Source organism: Cricetulus griseus, chromosome 7, assembly GCF_003668045.3.
Source record: "Cricetulus griseus strain 17A/GY chromosome 7, alternate assembly CriGri-PICRH-1.0, whole genome shotgun sequence".
Taxonomy (NCBI): domain Eukaryota; kingdom Metazoa; phylum Chordata; class Mammalia; order Rodentia; family Cricetidae; genus Cricetulus; species Cricetulus griseus.
The window spans coordinates 110,633,911-110,654,211 of NC_048600.1; the positions used below are offsets into that span (position 1 = coordinate 110,633,911).

The 20,301-nt window shown below is 49.0% G+C and overlaps 1 protein-coding gene across 1 annotated transcript in view; it reads left to right on the forward strand.

Annotated features, from left to right (window-relative positions):
* Arhgap23 (Rho GTPase activating protein 23) overlaps nucleotides 1-19,023 on the forward strand; it is an 85,945-nt gene extending 66,922 nt beyond the window's left edge. The window contains 5 exon segments of the mRNA XM_035447489.1: nucleotides 9,579-9,620; nucleotides 10,580-10,676; nucleotides 12,467-12,498; nucleotides 16,828-17,166; nucleotides 17,168-19,023. Coding sequence (XP_035303380.1) covers nucleotides 9,579-9,620; nucleotides 10,580-10,676; nucleotides 12,467-12,498; nucleotides 16,828-17,166; nucleotides 17,168-17,848 — 1,191 coding nt within the window. The 3' untranslated portion in view covers nucleotides 17,849-19,023.
* Nucleotides 19,024-20,301: the final 1,278 nt, after the last annotated feature.

Sequence of the window (20,301 nt, forward strand, 5' to 3'; positions counted from 1 at the left end):
AAAGCTTCAACCTCTATATTGAATGAGAATGGCGAAAATGGCCCCTTCTTTGCATTCCTGATTGTATTGGAAAAGCTCCATTTTTTTTTCTCAGTATAATGTTGGCTCTATGTTTGTCACATATGGACTTACTGTGCTGATATATTTCTTTCTATTCCTAGTTTGTACCATGCTTTGGTCATGAAGGATTTTGAACTTTGTTAGAGGCCTTCTCTACATCTATTGAGGTGATCAGTCATGAGCTGGGATTCCAGGTGTGTGCCTCCATACCAGGCTAATTTTTCTTTTCAAAGAACCAGCTTTTTATTTGACGGATGCCTTTGTTCTTTCAGTCTCTGCTTCATTCGATTTTCTATAATCTGTATTATTTGTTAGTATCTACTGCTTGGTGTTTGACTTATTCTTGTTTGTATAAGATCTTGAGGCATACTATTAGATGATTATTTGAGATCCTTCTAATTTAGAAAAAAATTACTATTATTGTTAGTGTGTGTTTGTATCTGTGTCTCTGTGTGAGAGCATGTGCTGTTGTGCACGTGTGGAGTCAGGGGGTGACTTTGTAACATCAGTTCTTTCTTTCCCTCTTTATGTAGGTTCCATAGATTGAGCTCTGGTTACTAGGCCAGCATAGCAAGCAACTTAACCAACTGAGCCACCTTGCCGGCACCCTCTTTTTTTTTAATGAAATATTATTGCTGAAAATTGTTTTCTTTACTTTCTCTATGTAGCCCTGGCTGTCCTGGAACTTGCTCTGTAGACCAGACTGGCCTCCAACTCACAGAGATCTGCCTGCCTCTGCCTCCTAAATGCTGGGATTAAAGGTGTGCACCACTACCCCCGGGCTAGACCATCTTTTTCAATTAAAAAAGGGTTGGGTTTTTTTTTTGTGTGTGTGTGGGGGGGTTATGCCTGCATGTATGCCACGTATTGCTGCCCCTCAAATTCACTATATAACCAAGATGACACTGAACCTCCATGTGTACTACATGTCTGGTTTTTGTGGTGCTGGAAATGAAACCCAAGGCCTCATGGATGCTAGGCAAGCACCCTATCAACTGAACTATGTCCTCAGCTCTAATAATTTTTATTATTAACTTTTTTTCCATGCTGGAAAATGAATTCAGAGCCTTGTGTGTTTTGGGTAAGCACACTGCCAACCGCGTCATATACCCAGCCTGTTCCTTTCACTATTTGTAGCTCCTTCTCCATCTCTTCTAATTCTGTTTTGTCGTTTACTTAGTGTTTACTAGAATTGCTACACCAGTGTGTTTTCAGCTCCCATTGCTTGCTAGAATGACTTCCATCCTTTGACTCCGTCTGTGGTAATCTTTTCTGATGAAGTGTGTTTCTTGGAAACAGATAACTGGATCTTTTTTTTTTTTTTTTTTTTTTTTAATCCAGCCAGCTAGTCTGTGTCTCTTTATTGATGGGTTGATATCATTTACATGAAAAGCCGTAACTGAGTGGTATTTACTAATTCCTGTCATTTGGCAGCTTGAGTTATTCGTTATCCTTTTCTCCCCAGTAGTATGAGGATTCTTCGGGTTTGTTGCTATACTGTCTCTTCTTCTGTCTCTCTTCTTCTATCACTGTCTATCTCTTCTTCTTCAGGAGGTTTACTCTTTGGTTTGTTCTCAAGATCGAGGCTTTCTTGTCCCTCCATGTGGAGGACTCCAGCCAGCTGCTTCTGCTGTGCTGGCTTCGTTTGTCAAGAGCTGCTGTCATCATCTTGAAATGGTCCTAGTTTCCTGTCAGTGTCAGACCATAGCTGCTGGATCCCAGCTGGCAGTTATTCCCCTACTTCCCAGGCTTGGCTTGCATAGTTCCTTGCTTTTTTGGCTCTGGCTAGCTGGCAAGAGCGTTCGTGTATTTCTGATGGATTTGTGTTTGTAGATGAGTCCACATTTCCCCTTACAGTGTATAGTATTGTTTCTTTTTCTTTTTACACCTTGCCTGTAATCTGCCTTGAAGAGATTCTTCGAGATTGTTTGGGGTTCTCTTTGGATGGCCACGTCTCTGGATCTGGCAGTTGTCCTGCTATATTCAAGGAATAGAGTCTGGATGCCCTTAGTTTTAATCTGAGCTCCCTCTATCCTGTGACTGCTTCGGTATGGTCTCTTGTTCGGTATGGTCTCTTGATGGCCGTTGTGGTCATGCTCATGTTTTTTTTTTTTTTTTTTCTCTATTGTTAGACTGTTGTATTGTGTCCACCTGTCCTCTGCTTTAGTCAGTAGCTGTGCTGAAACACCATCACCAATCTGGGGAGGGAAGGGCTTGTTTTGCTGACATTTCTACACCAGATCCTACATCTGTCTGTTATTCGTCCTTTGTCAATCATTATTTTTACTAGTAAGCTTTTGAAATCTTCAGCTAGAATTTACTATTACATTATCTCATTCGTATATATGTATGCATATACACATACATGTAATGTATATGTTTTGCCTGCATATATGTGCACCAAGTGCCTGCAGAGGGTATGGGAGCTTCTGGAACTAGAACTATAGAGGTGTGAGCCATGTGGGTGCTGGGAACTAAACCCGGATCCTCTGCAGGAGCAGCCAGTGCCCTCAACCAGAGCCATCTCTCCAGCTCTTTTTCAGAACCTCTGATTTGGGAGAGCCTGTTGGCAGGTTCTCCATGTTTCTTGGCTTCTTTCTGTATTGTAGTTTGGATGTCACTTGCTGTGTCCTTTGAAGATCTGCCTGTTGAGCAGCCTACTCTTGAGGGCTCAATCCCCAGTACCACTCAGAGAAGAGAAAACAAACTACTGTAAAAGCAACATTGTCAAACCTTGCTAGAAGCCAGGCGTTGGTGGCGCACACCTTTAATCCCAGCATTTGGGAGGCAGAGGCAGGTGGATCTCTGAGTTCCAAGCAAGGCTGGTCTATGGTGAGTTCCAGGACAGCCAGGGCTACACAAAGAAACCCTGTCTCAATAAACCAAAACCAACCAATCAACCAAACAAACAAACAAAAAACCAGAGTCTTGCTGTGTAGCTCTGGTCACACAGACTAGGTTGGCCTCAAGCTTACAGTGACTCTCTTGCTTTGTTCTCTCAAAGCCACTGCCCTGAGCCCTCTTCCAACATTTATTTCAGGCAAGGTGTCTTTTTGTTTGAGCATGAGAACAGATTGCTGAGCGCATTGCAAGGGAGCGGTGAGCTGGGCAGTAGCCAGAGTGCTGCTGTCTGTCTGCCCCTTCTCTTATACACTTTTGGCAGTGTTCATCCTTCATTGTGTTTAAAACTTATGCTTTTATCTTTTATTCCTTTTCATACATTCTTCTAATTTTGATTGCACATTTTTTCTTATGAGTGATCTTTCTTTGTCCTTTTTTTTCCCCTTTTGTTCTGTTTTCCTTCTATGTTTTTTGGTAGTGTTTTTACTTTATTTTGTGTTTTGATTTTTTTTGTTCTGCTTGTTTGTTTTTAAAAAGAGAGGGTGATGAGGACTCTGGTGGGATGCACAAAAGGGGAAAAAATAAACTGAGGTGCTGAGCACTCCCTAGCTTACCCCAAAACTTGGATTTTGCCAATTCTCTGCACTGGGCAGGAGGTGTTTGTTGACCCTGTGGTCAACCCCCTTTGCAAGGGCTTGTATTGGCATCAGCTCTGTGTTGGACAAGCTCGTGCCAGAGCATCTCTTTGCTTAGTGACCTCCCTCTGTGTGTGCCAGAGACCCCTATGGCCACACTCAGCTTTGCCGCCTGTGGGATGGGCAGATTTTTCTAGCCTTCTTGAGACCTCTAGGGTAGGGGTCTCCCAGATGTTCTGGGGGTATGGGAAGTAACTGATACAGAGATCTGCATTGGTGGAGGACTGTCTTCCACCCTTTAAGGCTTCCTCCGTGAAACTCTCCCGGATAGAGGGATGGAGCTACAGGGGTGAAGCAAACCTCTGGAGGGTGTGAGTTTTCCCGGTTCTGCAGCAGTGAACTCAGATCGATAGCTGCAGAGACCATTCACTCATGAATCTGAGGCTTAGGGCTACTCTCAGCTCCTAGGATCTGCTCCCACCCAGGGTGGGGTTGTCTGCTTCTTGCCTGAGCTGAGCCTCCAGCAGCCCCCACTTTCACTTTTCAGACCCAGCTGTTTGTTTGTTTTTCAAGACAGGGTTTCTCTGTGTAGCCCTGGCTGTCCTCGAACTCATCTTGTAGACTAGGCTGGCCTTGAACTCAGAGATCTGCCTGCATCTACCTCTAACAGCTAACTCTCTCGCTTTCTACAGCTGCCTTTGGGGTTCTCACCCTGGGACTGGGGGTCAAATTCAGCCTCCCTGACTGGTACTGCTCCTTGTTCTCAGGCTTCCTGAGGTTGCTGGGACTTCTGCATTTTGAGACTTTGTCTCCCATAAGCAGGCTAGCCTCCAGCTTAAGTAGCTCAAGATGATTTTGAACTGGTTTATTCTGGAGCTCAAACCCAGGGTTTCACCATGTTAAACAAGTACTCCAACAGAGCTTCATCCCAGCATAACTCAGTTGTTTGTTTTCTGATGTTTATTTTTATTTTATATGTATATCATTTTATACGTATATAATACCTGAATTTTGTCTGTGCACATGTCTGCAGAGGGTGTTGGATGAGTTACAGGTGGTTGTTAATTGTCGTGTGGGTGCTGGGAATGAAACTCAGGTCCTCTGGAAGAGCAACCAGTGCTCTTAACCACCAAGCCCATCTTCTCTCCAGTCCCATCTTCATTTGTCGTGATCACAATGTCAAAGATTTATGTATCTCTCTCTCTCTTTTTTTTCTTTAAGGAACAAACAGATGTAATTACTACCTTAATTCTTTTTTTTTTAAAGATTTTATTATGTATACAACGTTCTGCTTCCATGTATATCTGTACACCAGAAGAGGGCACCAGATCTTGTAAGGGATGCTTGTGAGCCACCATATGGATGCTGGGAATTGAACTCAGGTCCTCTGGAAGAGCAGCCAGTGCTCTTAACCCCTGAGCCATCTCTCCAGCCCTTATGTATCTCTTTTTGCAAAGCATGGTTTTAAACAACTTTCAGTATGGTTTGGTGGTTCGTATCTGTATCCCACACCTTCAGTGGCTGAGGCAGGAAGATTTCTGTGACTTTGAAGACAGCCTGGGCTATGTTGTAAGACCCTGTCTCAGCCACTACAACAAAAATTCAGTATCTTTTTACTTTGCATTTTATTTTGCTCAGTTGAAGATTGTTCTTACCTTGTGCATCTTCAGAGTCTCTGTTTTTTACCCCTTAGCTCCATAAGTGAGTTCTCAGCTCATCTGTTTCAGTTGTCTCTATTTGTTGACAATTGGATGCAAGGCCACAACTTTCTGAGCTCCCTTTAACTCTCTCTAATTTTTTAGAAATTTATTTTTTATGTGCATTGGTGTTTTGCCTGTGTGAGGGTGTTATGGACAGTTGTGAGCTTCCATGTGGGTGCTGAGAATTGAACTCAGGTTCTCTAGAAGAACAGTCAGTGCTTTTTTTAAAAAAAAGATTTTATTTATTTATTATGTATACAATGTTCTACTTGCACATTTGCCTGCATCTCAGAAGAGGGAAGAGGGCACCAGATTTCATTACAGATGGTTGTGAGCCATCATGTGGTTGCTGGGAATTGAACTCAGGACCTCTGGAAGAGCAGCCAGTGCTCTTAACCTCTGAGGCACCTCTCCAGCCTCTCACTTTACCTCTTAGCAAGTTCATTTTTTTTCTTAACATTTTCAGAGAGTTTTAGATTCTAGCAAAATTAATCAGAAGACACAGAAATACCTCTGACCTCTCCACGTGAGCCCTTCCTTCCCCATTATCCACATCCTGGAAGGCCAACCTCTGTCATGATGGAGAACTGATCAGACGATGCATAGCCCTGGGCTCCATACCCAGAACCACCAAGCCTCTGACAGCTCAACTCCGCCATCTGCTGGCATTCCCAGCTGACACTGGAGTTCACTCCTGCGGGCCTGGCAGATGTGCCAGATGTGGGTCCCTCCCTCCCTCATGGTGATAGCATATGAATCATTGGCCCAGCCCTAGCCATCCTGTGTACTTTGCCTTCATCTTCCCCTTCACAACCCAGTGACTGTACCCACAGTCTGCCTTTTCCACCCTGTTGTGTAGCTGGAGTCATGCAATGTGAATACCAGTTTATATGGAAGCCCACTAGTAGGGTGCAAGGTAGTCACCTCCAGGCATTTCGTGACTCTGTAGCTCTTTTCTTTTTGCTGTTTTGCTTGTTTGCTTTTGAAACAAGATCTTGATGATTGCCCTAGAACTTGAATCAGTCTTCCTGCCTCTGCCTCCCAAGTGCTGAGATTATATGCGTGTACCACCATCCCTGGCTCTGATACTGTATAAAATCCCATTGGCTAGATGGTGATAGTAGTTTCCTCTGCTAAAGGATTATTAGTTAGCTCTTGGTCATTGTAGGGAAATATCAGAGATAATTGACTTGTTGAGAGAAAAGTTCATTTTTGCTCACGGTTCTGAGGTTTCTGGTTCGTGTGGGTCTCTGGCTGCCTTTGGCCTCTGGCGAGGTACCACAGTGCAGTGCTGGAGAGGGGAGGAGTGAAACTGCTCACCTGATTAGCCATAGAGCAAAGAGGAAGAGGGAGAATGGTAGACTGGGTCCCACCCTCCCCTTCAGGGGTATGCCCACAACACCGCAGCTCCTAAAGTGCCTTCCAGTAGAGCACCTGGGACCAAGCCTTTAATGCATGGGCCCTTGAGGGACTTGTCCAGACCACAGCAAACAGCTCAGTTGCCCTCAAGTCTTAGCCATTATAAACAAAGCTGCTCCAGACAGCTCTATGGCCATCTGTGTATGGAAGCTTTCCGTCCCTTGGGTTAGCACACATGAGCACACCTGCCAGGTCACATGAAGAGTGTAGTTAGCTTTGTAAACAACCATGAGTACACTCCAGAGTGGTCTGCCATCTGTCCCAGCAATGAATGAAAGCTGAAAGTCAATTATTTCCATTCTTCCCTTTTTTCCCTTGATACAAGGTCTTATGTAATGTGGAGCTCTGTCTGGTCTTGAACTCCATAGCCTCCCAGAACTCACAGAGATCCACCTGCCTCAGCCTCCCCACCACACCCAGCCTTGTCCCAGTTCTTGTTAGTATTGGTGTTGTCAAGGTCATTGAATGCATGGTGGTAGTGTGTTTGTTTAATTTGCATGTCCTAGATGACGTATGATGTAGGGCCTCATTCATATGTTTGGCTAGTGGGCATTGAACCCACACTCACACATGCTAGACAAGGGCGTCACCACCGAGCCACAGCCCCAACCCTCCTATACTGCTTTGTCATCTTTGGTGGGATGTCCATGTCTTTGGCCAATTTTTGTTTGTTTTCCTGTTTTGAGTTCTAAGAGCTCTTTGTGTATTTTGCATGAGGTCTTTATTGGATGTCTCTTTGCAAATGTGTTTTTCTACTCTGTGGTTTGTCCTTGCCTACTCTCAACATCTTCTGAAGAGAGAAACCTTTTCTCCTCGAGTCCACTTTACCACTAATTTCTATCATGAATATGTCTAAATTCCATTTGGACTGAAGGATGTCAAGAGTTTCTCTTCCCTGGATTTTCCTGTGTAACGCTGTTGCTGTGATGTTGCTCTGTGTACTGCCACATGTTTCTCCATGTGTGAAGTCTGGAAGGGGCTTTAGCTCTTGTAAAATTATCACTGGCTTTCATTTTACTCCATTGTGAGTGGAGGACATGGATTGTGCAGTGTAGACTCTGAAGAGAGGTCAAAATCCAGTGGTGGCCCCGAGTAGGCTTGACTTTCCAATTATTTGTTCGCTTGTTTTTTTTGTTTTTGTTTTTTGTTTTGATTTTTTGAGACAGGGTTTCTCTGTGGCTTTGAAGGCTGTCCTAGAACTACCTCTTGTAGACCAGGCTGGTCTCGAACTCACAGAGATCCACCTGCCTCTGCCTCCCAAGTGCTAGGATTAAAGGCGTGTGCCACCACGCTGACAAATAATTGGCTGACCTTCCAATTATTTGTGTATGTTGTAGAAGAGTATATGATTGAGGGCAAGGTTCAATGTTCACTAGTTAAAATTTGTCTATTGAGTTGCTAAAGGAATCGATACTTTTGCATATATATTTTAATATTTTATGTGTATGGATATTTACCTGCATGCATGTGTACCCGTGTGTGTTGCAGTGCCTGCAGAGGCCAGAAGAGGGCACAAGATTTTCTGGAACTGTGGTTACAGTGGATTGTGAGCTGCCATGTGGGTGCAAACTTGGGTCCTCTAAGAGCAGCTAGTGCTCTTAGCCCCTGAGCCATCTCTGTAGCCCCTGCTTATATTTTCCTAGTTTCCTGCAGGTCTATGAGTTGTTATCTGTGTGTGCTGATGCACTTGCCTGTGTGTGCACATCTGGAGACCCGAAGTTGACAGACATCCCGTATCTTCCTCTGTCACTCTCCGTATTATTATTAATAAGGCTCTCACAGAACCCAGAGCTCACTGTGTCAGCCAGGCTGGCTGCTCAGCAAAGCCTAATCCACCTGTCTTTGCTCTCCGGTGCTGGAGTTTAAAGCTTGTATCACCATGCCTGCCTTTTTATACCGGTGCTGGGATCTAAGCTTCAGTCTTCATTCTTATGCCCCAAGGACTACAGAGCCCCCAATTGTCCTTAAAATATCTTAGAGCCAGGTGTGGTGGTTCACACCTATAATCCCCGCCCTTGGGAGGTAGAGAGAGGCAGGGGGATCAGGGGTTCAAGGCCAGTCTGGCTACATTTACATTTTTTTTTCTGAGACAAGGTCTCATGTAGCCCTAGTTGGCTTGACTAGGCTAGCCTCAAACTTGTGCAATCCTCCTGCCTCTGTCTCCCTTGTGGTATTCTTTCAGCACAGATAGGAAACGTTACTGGCTTTCTTCCAGCAGCACTGGAAGTCCCATGTAATTTGGTCATTTGTAAGTGGTCTGAACCTCTGAATTCTCAGATGCAGGTTTTTTTTTCTTTATCTTTTAACCTGTTTTGTTTTGTTTGACAAGGACTTCTTCTGTAGCTAGGCTGGACTGGCATTCACAGTGTAGCCTGGGCTGCCCTTGAACTCAATTCTCTAGCCCTAGGCTCCCTTACATCATGAGCCACCAGGCTCTGTATTTGGCATTTATGAGAACACTCTTGCCTGTCTATCCCTGAAGGTATTTCCAGGTATTTCCTTCACTGGATAGAGTGTGACGCCCCAGGTGTCAGTGTGGAGCCAGGGATGGATGGTGGGAAACACTGCCCAACAGGCTCAGCTCCAGCTACTATCTGGCACCTCTCACCGTCAGTGCACCTACTGTCCACTAGAGGGTGCTGCCGCCCAGGCCTCCTGGCTGGCTCTGGAGACATACACCACAGTGAGGCACCCAGGACCAGTTTGTGAAAAACCTGTCACCTGCTTGTGGTGGGCTCTCCCTAGCCCTGATCTGTTTCTCTCTCACATGGTGGTCCCACTTTGTCTCCCCCTAAGGGTTTCTCATAGCTACGGTGTTGAACCCTCTCAGAGGAGGAGTCATCCTTGGGACTGTGAGGTTCAGGAAGCCTTGTCTACAGTCTTCCCATGCTAATTTCACCCGTGTCTTTTGTCTCTTCTACAGTCAGACTGGTTCTTCAGTGATGATGAGGACAAAGGAGAGAGAGTAAGTGATGAGAGGGTGGGTGGGTATGGTCTGAGGTGACCCACCTGTCCTGGAAGGGGGTGTGTGTGCAGCAGGATTCAAGGGGATGTGGTAGTGGAGAGATGGCCAGCGGCCACATTCAGCTCTCACAAGCACCTCCAACTCCTAATGCCCCGCCCCTGCTCTCCATGGGCACTCCACTCTTTCACAAATAATCACACATAATTAAAAATAAAAGAGGCTGGGGCTGGAGAGATGGCTCAGCGGTTAAGAGCACTGACTGCTCTTCCAGAGGGCCTGAGTTCAATTCCAGGCAACCACATGGTGGCTCAAAACCACCTTGAATGAGATCTGGTGCCCTCTGCTGGCGTGCAGACAGAAGACTGTATACATAATAAATAAAATCTTTAAAAACAAAACAAAAACATTGCTTTAAAAATAAAAGAGGCAGCTGGGCAGTGGTGGCGCACGCCTTTAATCCCAGCACTTGGAAGTCAGAAGCAGGCAGATCTCTGTGAGTTCAAGGCCAGCCTGGTCTCCAGAGCGAGTGCCAGGATAGGCTCCAAAGCTACACAGAGAAACCCTGTCTCGAAAAACCAAAAATAAATAAATAAAAATACAAAACAAAAAGATTGAAACAAAGGAGGATCCTTGACCCAAGGCACCTGTAGTCTGATGGGGGAGGCATAGCCCTTCCCTTCAGAAGTGCCAATCTGATGGGGAGACACAGTCAAACCCTGAGAAGCCCAGTATTTAGCATGTAGGATAGTCCAGTCTGATGGGAGAGACAAGGCCCTGTTCTCAGCTGAGAGAGCCTTCAGAGTTCCGTCCTGGTGGGGTGACACCTGACAGCACTTCCCATTGAGGAGCCAGCCCCACCCTTGGAGGAGACTGAATCCTGTCACCAGGCCACCACATTCTGAGGAGCCTGAGGGCTGGCCATCGGGAGGCTGCTGGCTGACCCCCTCCCCTGTTTGCAGACTCCTGTTGATGACAAGGAGCCACAATCTGTGCCCAACATTGAGTACCTCCTGCCCAACATTGGCAGGACAGTGCCCCCCAGTGATCCAGGCTCAGGTAAGTGCAGGGACCTGGGAGGGGAGAGACGGGGGTGGTGGTTCTGCCTTCCAGAGGGTCCCAGATGCTTGGCCAGATGTTTATCTTCCCTCCCCCCCCATAAGATCCTGGCCTGGCAGCACCCCAAGAAGGCCATAGTGGCCTTTCTCCCTCTCTGGGAAAAATGCAGCTGTGTGTTGAGCATCCCCAGGAGTGGGCAGGGCTGTGTTCGGCCATCTTCACTGGTCTCTCTGGATCCTCACAGCTGGCCGTGTTCTTCCGGGTGCATTCCTCCTTATAATCTCTCTTCCTTCTCTCCCTGTGCCCTGTCCCTCTTCTCTCCTCAATCTCTGCCACCTCCTCTGTCCCCCCTTCCCTCTTCTTCTCCCGCCCTCCTCCTCCAGCGGACCTGTTGGAGATTTAAAGGGTATAGTGCGGTGTCGCGGCCTCGGTCACTAACAGTGGCGGGTGATTATAAGAAGGCTGGGCAGGCATAAGTACTAGACATGTCCCCAGCTGACATAGCAGTTGGCAGTGCTGGTCCACGACTGGCCCGTGGCCCCATCCTGCCTCCTCCTATCCTTGTGTTCCCTTGCCCTGCCACCAAATGGCTGCCCTTCCCAGCCCCCAGCTCTGTGGCCTTCCATGTGCAGAACAAGTACTTCAGGTCGACCAAGACGAGGGAAGCTTGTCTGTGGACCCAGCCTCTCCTGGGACCAGTGATATCACTCCTAGATGCTATTCTAAATGACAACCCCTACCTCAGTTCAGGCCCTGGACACTCATCCTGGAAGCCCTGTTCCAGAGGAAGGGTGGCTTCTGTGCTGAGGCCCTTTAAGTGAATGACCCTTTTCTCCTATGTCTGGCTACACTGCCTGGCATGCCCAGTTCTTGTCCCAAAGGGAGGGGGCCCTGCAACAGCAGTAGTCATGAGATGCGGCTTGGGGGTGGGGTGGAAAAGGGAAGCCCCCTGTCTCTTCTAATCACCTGCTGCCGCCTGCCCTATGTGTGTTGAGTGTGGTCGGCCATTCTTGCTCTTCTCACCATTTGCAGGGGGAGGGGGCTGGGGAGGGGCCTCTAACCTGCCTGCCAAGAGAAAGAGAGTGTGTGGATTAACTGCACCTGCTCGCTATCCCAGGCCTGTGAACCAACCTGTTCCTTCTCCAGCCGTGGGGAGGACACTACCAGGTCTTGTTATCTGGTTCCTTCTCCATTCTGGAGACACAGCTGTACCGGTTTTGACTGGCTGTAAAAGGGACCTTGCCCCTTAAGGGCAGGTTGATGTTGGCTCTATCACCAGTCCACTGCCCCTGTGTCTTATCCACCTCATTTCTGCTCTACGTGGTCACTTAATGGGGTCCCTTTTCCTTCTCGTGGGGTGGGGGTGGGGCACACCTCTCTGCACTGTGTGGTCTCCATGCTCTTCAGAGTATCTGTGATGTGCTGTGTGCACCATTGTGACTTCTGTGGACTGCATCTGATACTGGCATTTTCTCTCCAGTGCTTCAGAGTCACGGGGCAGGAGGGGGATGGGGAGAGGAGCCAGGCCCAAAGAAAAGCCTCCTTTGTCCTTAACCCTGGGCAAGTGAAGACTCAGGGGCCCACAGCCTGTTGTCACTTCCTGCCTCTTAAAGGCTAACATCATCTTACGCTCTGGGTCATCCCATAGAAAATGCTCTCAGAACCAATGGCACTGCTAGGGCCTGGGGAGAACAGCTTCATCTCTGCACCTTTGAGGCAAGGAAAATGCATTAATGTGACCCCAGCTTAGCCTTCCTGCTCTAACATTTATTTATTTATTTTGTCAACAGATTCCACCACCTGTAGTTCAGCCAAGTCCAAGGTTAGTAGTGCCAAGGTGTCCTAAATGCATTCTGCCTGGACAAGGCAACCCACTTTGGTTTTTGGTCAAGAGGATTAGAAAGGTAGTGAGACTCTTCGAGAAGGAAGGTGGGAAACACTGAGTGTCGAGGGGAAGCTGAGATGTTAACCTTGGTTGTGCTTGGAGAGGCATCTGATACAGAAGAAGGGCTGGCCTTCTTCAGTTGGGTAGCTGAGAGGCCTGCATCATTAGAACTGACTCTGAAGGCAGAAAATCCTGAGTCTGAGACCTGGCTTTGCCACTTAGTTTTAGGATATTGGGGTAATCTTTCTGGATTGCAGCTTCCTTCTATGTAAAATGAAAATAATAGCAAATATGTCTGCTGTGATAAATATGTGTTAAGGTTTCTAGGGAAAGCTGAGTATGGTGGCTCATGCCTATAATTCCAACATTTGGGAGACAGCCTGGAGTACACACTGAGGTCCAGGTTAGCCAGGGCTACTTAGCAAGATCCTGTCTCAAAACCAACCAACCAACCAAACAAACAAGCAAAAAGAGGGCTGTATGGGAACACTTAACATAGTAAAAGTAAGGAAATAATAAGATGAGTGAGAAATCAATGAAATTGAAAACAATTAAGAAAAATAAATGAAACTACAAGCTGTTTCTGGAGGTGGGGGCGGAAATCAATAAAATTGATAAACTTCTAGCCAGACTGACAGAATAAAGAGATGGCACAAATTGCCAGTGCTAAGGATGACACAAATATATCTACAGCCACACAGACACTGCTAACACAGGGGCATGAGTACAGACCACACAGACACTAACACAGGAACAATGACAGTTTAGTCAGCAGTGGGTAATATATGAAAGTGGTCCCATACAGCCTTACACGTGTGGAAGGTTAATACTGTCAAGTTTATGTAACTACACACCATGATGTTCACACATGTTTCTTAGAATTCATCCTCACTAGGAAGTGATCCACAACTAAATTTGTCTACTATTTAAATATTTATTTAACGTATACTTAGGGGCTAGAGGGAGGGATGGCTCAGCTGTTGAGCAGGAACTGCTCTTGCAGAGAACCCGAGTTCAGTTCCCAGCACCCCACATTTGGTGGCTCACACCATCAATAACTCTAGCTCCAGGGCATCTAGCACCCTCTTGTGTCCTCCAGGCCCCTGCATGCATGCATGCACATATAAGCACACACACACAGGGCACACACAGTAACACACACAGGCACACACAGACATGCACAAAAATAAAAACAAATCTAAAAATAATGTTATTTAATTGCTTACATACCGCAGGGGTTGGAGAGAGAGATATCTCAGAGATTAGAAGTGCTGGCTGCTCTTGCAAAGGACCTGGGTTTGGTTCCCAGAACCCACAGGGCAGCTCACATGGGGGGTAACTCATTTGCCTGTAACTCTAGTCCCAGGAGATCTGATGTCCTCTTTGGGCATTGCACTCATGTTGAACGCATATGCATGCTCTCACATATATACATAAAGTAAAAAATAAATCTTAAAAAATAAACACATGCCGGGCAGTGGTGGCGCACGCCTTTGATCCCAACACTTAGGAGGCAGTGACAGGTGGATCTCTGTGAATGAGAGGCCAGCCTGGTCTACAAAGCTACACAGAGCAACCCTGTCTTGAAAAACCAAAAGAGAGAGAGAAAGAAAAGAAAAATAGATAGATAAAGATAGAAACATACACACACAAAAACCCTACTATCACTTCTCCAAAATGTCTCCCAGGAGGTAGAAGAGGCAGGAATACTCAACTCAATGTATGACAACGGCATTCACCAACACTTGAGGCTGCCAGTGTCTCTAGACAACAGAATACACATTGAATCATGCCACAGACCCCAGCTGAACCTCCTTTACATGGCATCACTGTACTGAATGGTGAGGGACACGAGAGAGATGGCTCAGTGGTTAAGACTACTTACTGCTCCTCCAGAAGACCTGTGTTCAGTTCCCAGTCCCCACATTGGTTAGCTCACAACCACTAGTAACTCTGGGTCCCAGGACCTACACTGTTTTCTGGTCTCCACAAGTCACCTTATAGACACAGGCGCATGCACACACACACACACACACACACACACACACAGAGAGAGAGAGAGAGAGAGAGAGAGAGAGAGAGAGAGAGAGGAGATGTCACACACATGAAGTCACAGCCACACACTTCAAGAAGTAAAACAGATAAGCAGATAGGTTCCTATCCACACAGGGCCTGTCTTGGAATGAATTCTAGTGTTGTGTTAATGAGCACTAGCCGGTAGGGTACTGAACACGGTGGAAGCAGAAGCTGGGTGTAGTTTACAAGCCAGATCGCTGTGAGGAAAGGGGAAATGCATGAACAGACATGAGAGCCCAGCTGAGACATCAGAGCAAAACTGCAAAGCCCTGTGGGTAGAGGGAGGCTTGTGTGAGAAAAGATGGGACTGAGGCTCCCCGCATCCCCCATCCCAACCCCAGAGACAGGAGAAGGTACCTTAAGGGGTAACAACGAGATGGAAACAGACGGCAAGCCTCAAGCCCCTGGTGGTGGGGTCATGAGGGCCTCAACTGAGTCAAAGTCTAAAGTAGGTTGAGGAGGCCTCAGAAAGCTGCTCTGCTCAGCCAGCTCAGTGTCAGACAGCCATGTCCTCTGTAAGAGCCCCTAGACAAAAGTCCTCCTCATTATCCTCTATGGCCACACCTGTCTGCAGTAGACACCTCCCTAATGCCTCCCAGCTGTGGGATTCCAGCTTCCCCAGATTTGGGCCTCCTTGATCCCCGTGTCAGCCTGTCCGCTCCTCTGGAGGCTTCAGCTTAGCCACAGAGCCTTGAACACACACAGTGTGCTTTTCAGAAAGTGTGCGTGGAGACTGACTTGGACATCCAAGAGTCTAGTGAGTTACTCCGTGACTAAAGAATGGGTTCACACTTGCAGTCACCCACTCACGCCCACTCCATGCCATCTTTACAAGGCCCCTGGGCTCTGCACCATTGTCACTGCATAGACGGGAAAGGCAATGCTCAGCTCAAGCGATTACAAGTTTGGGTATGGTCTCCGTCATGGAGGGGTGGGGATCATCAGGTGTCTCCTCTTTCCTCATCGAATGCCTTGGGGACCCAGTTTTGATCCTAAATTCAGTTCTCAGCGCTGCCTCTTGTTGCCACCGATGTTTGTGTTTAAAATCACATCAGCAGCTACCACTAAGCCCTTGGGGGTGCTCTTTCTGAGCATGTCGCATCTGAAGAAACCAGTGCTGGAGTGGGAAGGGTGGGGAGCTGGAGGGATGGCTCAGTGGTTAAGAGCAGAGGACCTAGATTCGGTTCCCAGCACCCACATGGCAGCTCACATGACTGTTACTTCAGATCTGGGGATCCAATGCCTTTTTCTGACCCCCACAGCAATAGGCATGAGTATGGTGCACATACATACACACAGGCAAAACACTCAAACACGTGCAAAAAAAAAATCTAAAATACATTTTAAAAATAATCTGGAAAGACCCATATTGTGGGGTCTTTCCAGATTATTTTTAAATAATAATAACATGGACAGGTCCAGCTTCAGGAGGCTCCCAAGCCTCTGGCCTCCTCGGGCACCTGCACTCAACTTCACACACCCATACAGACCCATACACACACACACACACACACAGACACACACACACACACACACACACCCCTAAAATAAATATGAAAAAAAGGAAAAGAAAGAAATCTAGAGTTGGAAGCTGGGTGTGGTGGCGCACGCCCTTAATCCCAGCACTGGGGAGGCAGAGGCATGGAGATCTCTGAGTTCAAAGTCAGCCTGGTGTAGAGAGTGAGGTCAGCCAGAGCTACATAGAAGTCAGTGAATTGATCTAGGACTGGGGTTTGGCCGGTGAAAAGAAGTGACCAGGGTGGTGCCCTGGAGAGGAAGGCTTTTCAAGTGCTGTGGGTGGAGAGTGAGAACCGTAGGTTCTTGTAGCCAAGGAGAGACCAGCACGAAGCATTAGCATTTACAACCGGGTCGGGGGATCCAGTACCCGACACACTGTCGAGGACTGTCAGTAGTACTGCTGAAGAATTTTGTCTGAAAGTGGCTGGAGAAGACCCTCCTCAGCTCCCAGATCAGAGAGGATGCTGAGTTACAGATAGGAACACGCGGTGGTGATCCTTGGGTGATGGTGATACTCCGGCAGGCACCGAGTGGGTGGGAACCTTCTCACCTGCCGGTGGGGGGACTTGCTTGTTTGGACATGGTGATTGGATGCCATGGTATGTATGGGGTGGGGAGCAGGAATGTGCAACGTGATGAGTCCTTCCTTACCTTCATTGTCTCCTGGCACAGGGTTCGTGGGTCCCCAAGAAAGAGCCTTACGCCCGGGAGATGCTGGCGATCTCCTTCATCTCTGCGGTCAACCGCAAACGGAAAAAGCGGCGCGAGGCGCGGGGCCTGGGCAGCAGCACCGATGATGACTCCGAGCAGGAGGCACACAAGGCCGCGGCGGGGACGCAGGAGCCACCCGAGGAGCAGCTGCCGGACCCCGCAGCCGTGGAGGCCCCTGGTCGCCTCAGCCCCCCGACGGCACCCGAGGAGCGGCCTGCGGCGGACACGCGCTCCATCGTCTCGGGCTACTCCACCCTGTCCACCATGGACCGCAGCGTGTGCTCGGGCACCGGCGGGCGGCGCGCGCGCGAGGCGAGGCGACGAGGCGGACGACGAGCGCAGCGAGCTGAGCCACGTGGAGACGGACACGGAGGGCGGCGCGGGCCCCGGGGGGCGCCTGTCCCGCCGGCCGTCCTTCAGCTCACACCACCTTATGCCGTGTGACACGCTGGCGCGCCGTCGCCTGTCTCGCAGCCGCGCGGATGGAGAGAGTCCGGGCGCCGGCACGGCCCGGGCGGGTCCCCGCGGTCCCGAGCCCCCGAGCTCGGCGTCGTCCAGCAGCCAGGAGTCGCTTCGGCCCCCGGCGGCTGCCCCGGCGCTCGGGTCACGACCGTCGCGCGTGGAAGCCCTGCGGCTGCGTCTCCGTGGCACCGCCGACGACATGCTGGCGGTGCGGCTTCGGCGCCCGCTGTCGCCCGAGACCCGGCGGCGCCGGAGCAGCTGGCGCCGCCACACGGTGGTGGTGCAGAGCCCGCTGACCGACCTCAATTTCAACGAGTGGAAGGAGCTGGGCGGAGGGGGCGCCCCGGAGCCCACGGGCGCTCGACCGCACAGTGACAACAAGGACTCAGGTCTCAGCAGCCTGGAGTCCACCAAGGCACGGGCTTCATCCGCTGCCTCGCTGCCATCGGGGGACCTGGGGAACCTACAGGGCCTCCCCCCTCGCCGCTCGACTGCCGCCCGCCTCCACCAGTGTCTGTGACACCCTGTCCGGGGGTCAGATGGGGAGGAAGGGCGGTGCTGGTGCCGCGGGCTGGAGTTGGGTGGGATGGGCAGAGGAGAATGGAAGCGGGAGTCCTCTGGAGAGGGAAGGGGCTGCTGGGATTCACGTCCCTTGGATAAAGGGCTGAGTGGCTCATTTCTGTGAGTCCACTTGGGGACTCCTGTTGACAATGGAGTGTGGGTGGAGCGCCCAGGTTTCGAATTGAAGGAAAGATACAGGCTGGTGTTTGCAGCTGCCCTCTGCCCTCCCACCTCCATTAGCTCCTAGCCAAGGAGGGGCGCAGATGTGTAGGGTTGGTGTCCATGGGAGAGGGGGCTGGGCTTGTGTGTGTGTGAGTGTATGTAGTCACTGTGCAAAGGTGTTTCCAGTAGCAACTTCTGACCCAACCCCTTCATTTCCCCACCTGTCCCCAAGCCAAAGCCCTGCCTTTGGTGTACACAGGCACCTTAACCCCAAGCTTGGCAGGGCCCCAGGCTGGGTTGAGGCCACCTCCAGAGGCAGGCCTGAACCCCACCACTACCAAGTCACTCCTCACACCCTTTGCCACCTCTGAGTCACCCCTCTAAGCCCTTTGACCTGTGGACCTGTCTGCTCCCCAGTTTTGGAGTGTCCAGGACACCCTGCAGCTGGCGCCTCCCTCCCTTTGACCCTGCTCCCACACTTGAGCATGCAGACCCCCTTCTCCTTCCAGAGAACAGTCAAGAAGGGTCTCAGCTGGGCTGCTCCTGAAGGGTGGGTGGGACCCAGCTCCCCTTCCCCCACGCTGTAAATAAACCTTGGAGTACCAGTCCTGCCTCAACCTCCCTCACTCATTCCAGGGAAGCCCCGCTGGGGATGCCAGCCCTGCACCCAAAGTCCTTCAGTCTCCTTGGTTTATGCAAAGATTTGCTGTAAAGTCTCTCTCCCTCCTCTCCCTTTTACTGTAAATATTGTCTCTAATGTGTAACATATTATAAAGAATTTATAAGGATTTTTAAAGATGTTTTGCTCATTTTAAAAAGTGTTGTAACAGTGTTGGATAAAGCCCCCTATGTCTGCATGGCTCCTCCCACGTGTCCCTCTCTAGGCCATAACTAAGATTCCTGCTTCTGAAGTCCTGTCTTAAAGTGCAGTCTATATCTTGGAAATAAATGGCCTTTCTTGGGCATGAACCAGCGTCTCACTTGTTTTGGATGTGGAGACGGACATATCAGCACTGGGATGCAGACCGGTGCGGTCCACATCCTTGCGAGGAGAGCAGCTATGCTGAGTGGCAGGGTGGGGGAAATCTCTTCTCTGGTGGTTTTTGCATCCTAAGAGACTGGTATGAGCAGAGGCAGGCACACAGAGCAGGTGGTATGTTCCTACATCAGCAAGAGGCCTCCAGGCACCCACTCTGCAACACTTGAAGAGGCTCCTTGTTTCTCAAACCTTCAGAGTGGCCACAGGCAAGAGACTTAGCTGTCACCATAGGCACCTCAGTCCCCGAAGCATTGCCAAAGGACAGCATGGGACTTGCCCATTTTTTCAATCATGTGTGTCAATCATGGCTCTCTAGCTGCCCTTAGAGCTCAGAACCGTTGTCTCTGGGGGCTCAGAACCAATATCTCTGAGGGTTTGAGAATCCATCTTGAGAGCTTTGCCTTAAATTCCACCTCCAGCCCTCAGCTCAGCGCCATCATTACATCCTTTCTGGAAAACTGAGGCATGGGGCAGGATGTATCTTTCCAAGGTCACCCTGTTCATAAGCTACCGAGTCAGGGAGAAGACACATGGAGTGAGGTTGACACAGAGTAGGGGTGGGGGTGGAACCCCCTCCTCACAGGGTAACCTCTGCAGACAACAATAGACTCTAGAGATGAGATGGTCAAACGTAGATACTTCTAGATAAGAAAAACTGAGAATTCAGCCATGAGGTGGTGGTGCACGCCTTTAATCCCAGAAGTAGGGAGACAGAAGCAGGCAGATCTCTGAGTTTGAAGCCAGTCTGGTCTACACAGAGAAACTCTCTTGAGAAACAAAAACAAAGGAAAAAAAAAAAACCCAAAACACTGCACAAAGCAGTAATTGTGAAACTTCTCCATAGAGTTGTGATTTGTATGAATCTAATTGCATGGAGAAGGGGGAGGGGAGAGATCCACATTGGAGTAAAGTTTTGGTTTTTGTTGTTTTGTTTTAGTCAGGGTCTCACTGTATAACCCTGGCTGGCCTGGAACTCGCAGCATAGACCGAGCTGGTCTCAAACTCATGGCAATCCTCCTGTCTCAGCCTCCTGAGTGCTGGGGATTACAGATGTGTGCCACTGTGCCTGGTTTATGGTTTGAATCTAAACTGTCTCTCACAGGCTCATATCTTGATCTCGTGGTCCCGAACCCACTCAAGCACTATTTTGAAGTCTGTGGGGCCTGGCTGGCAGAGAGGCAAGCCTTTGAAGACCCTCGTTCCAGCAGGGT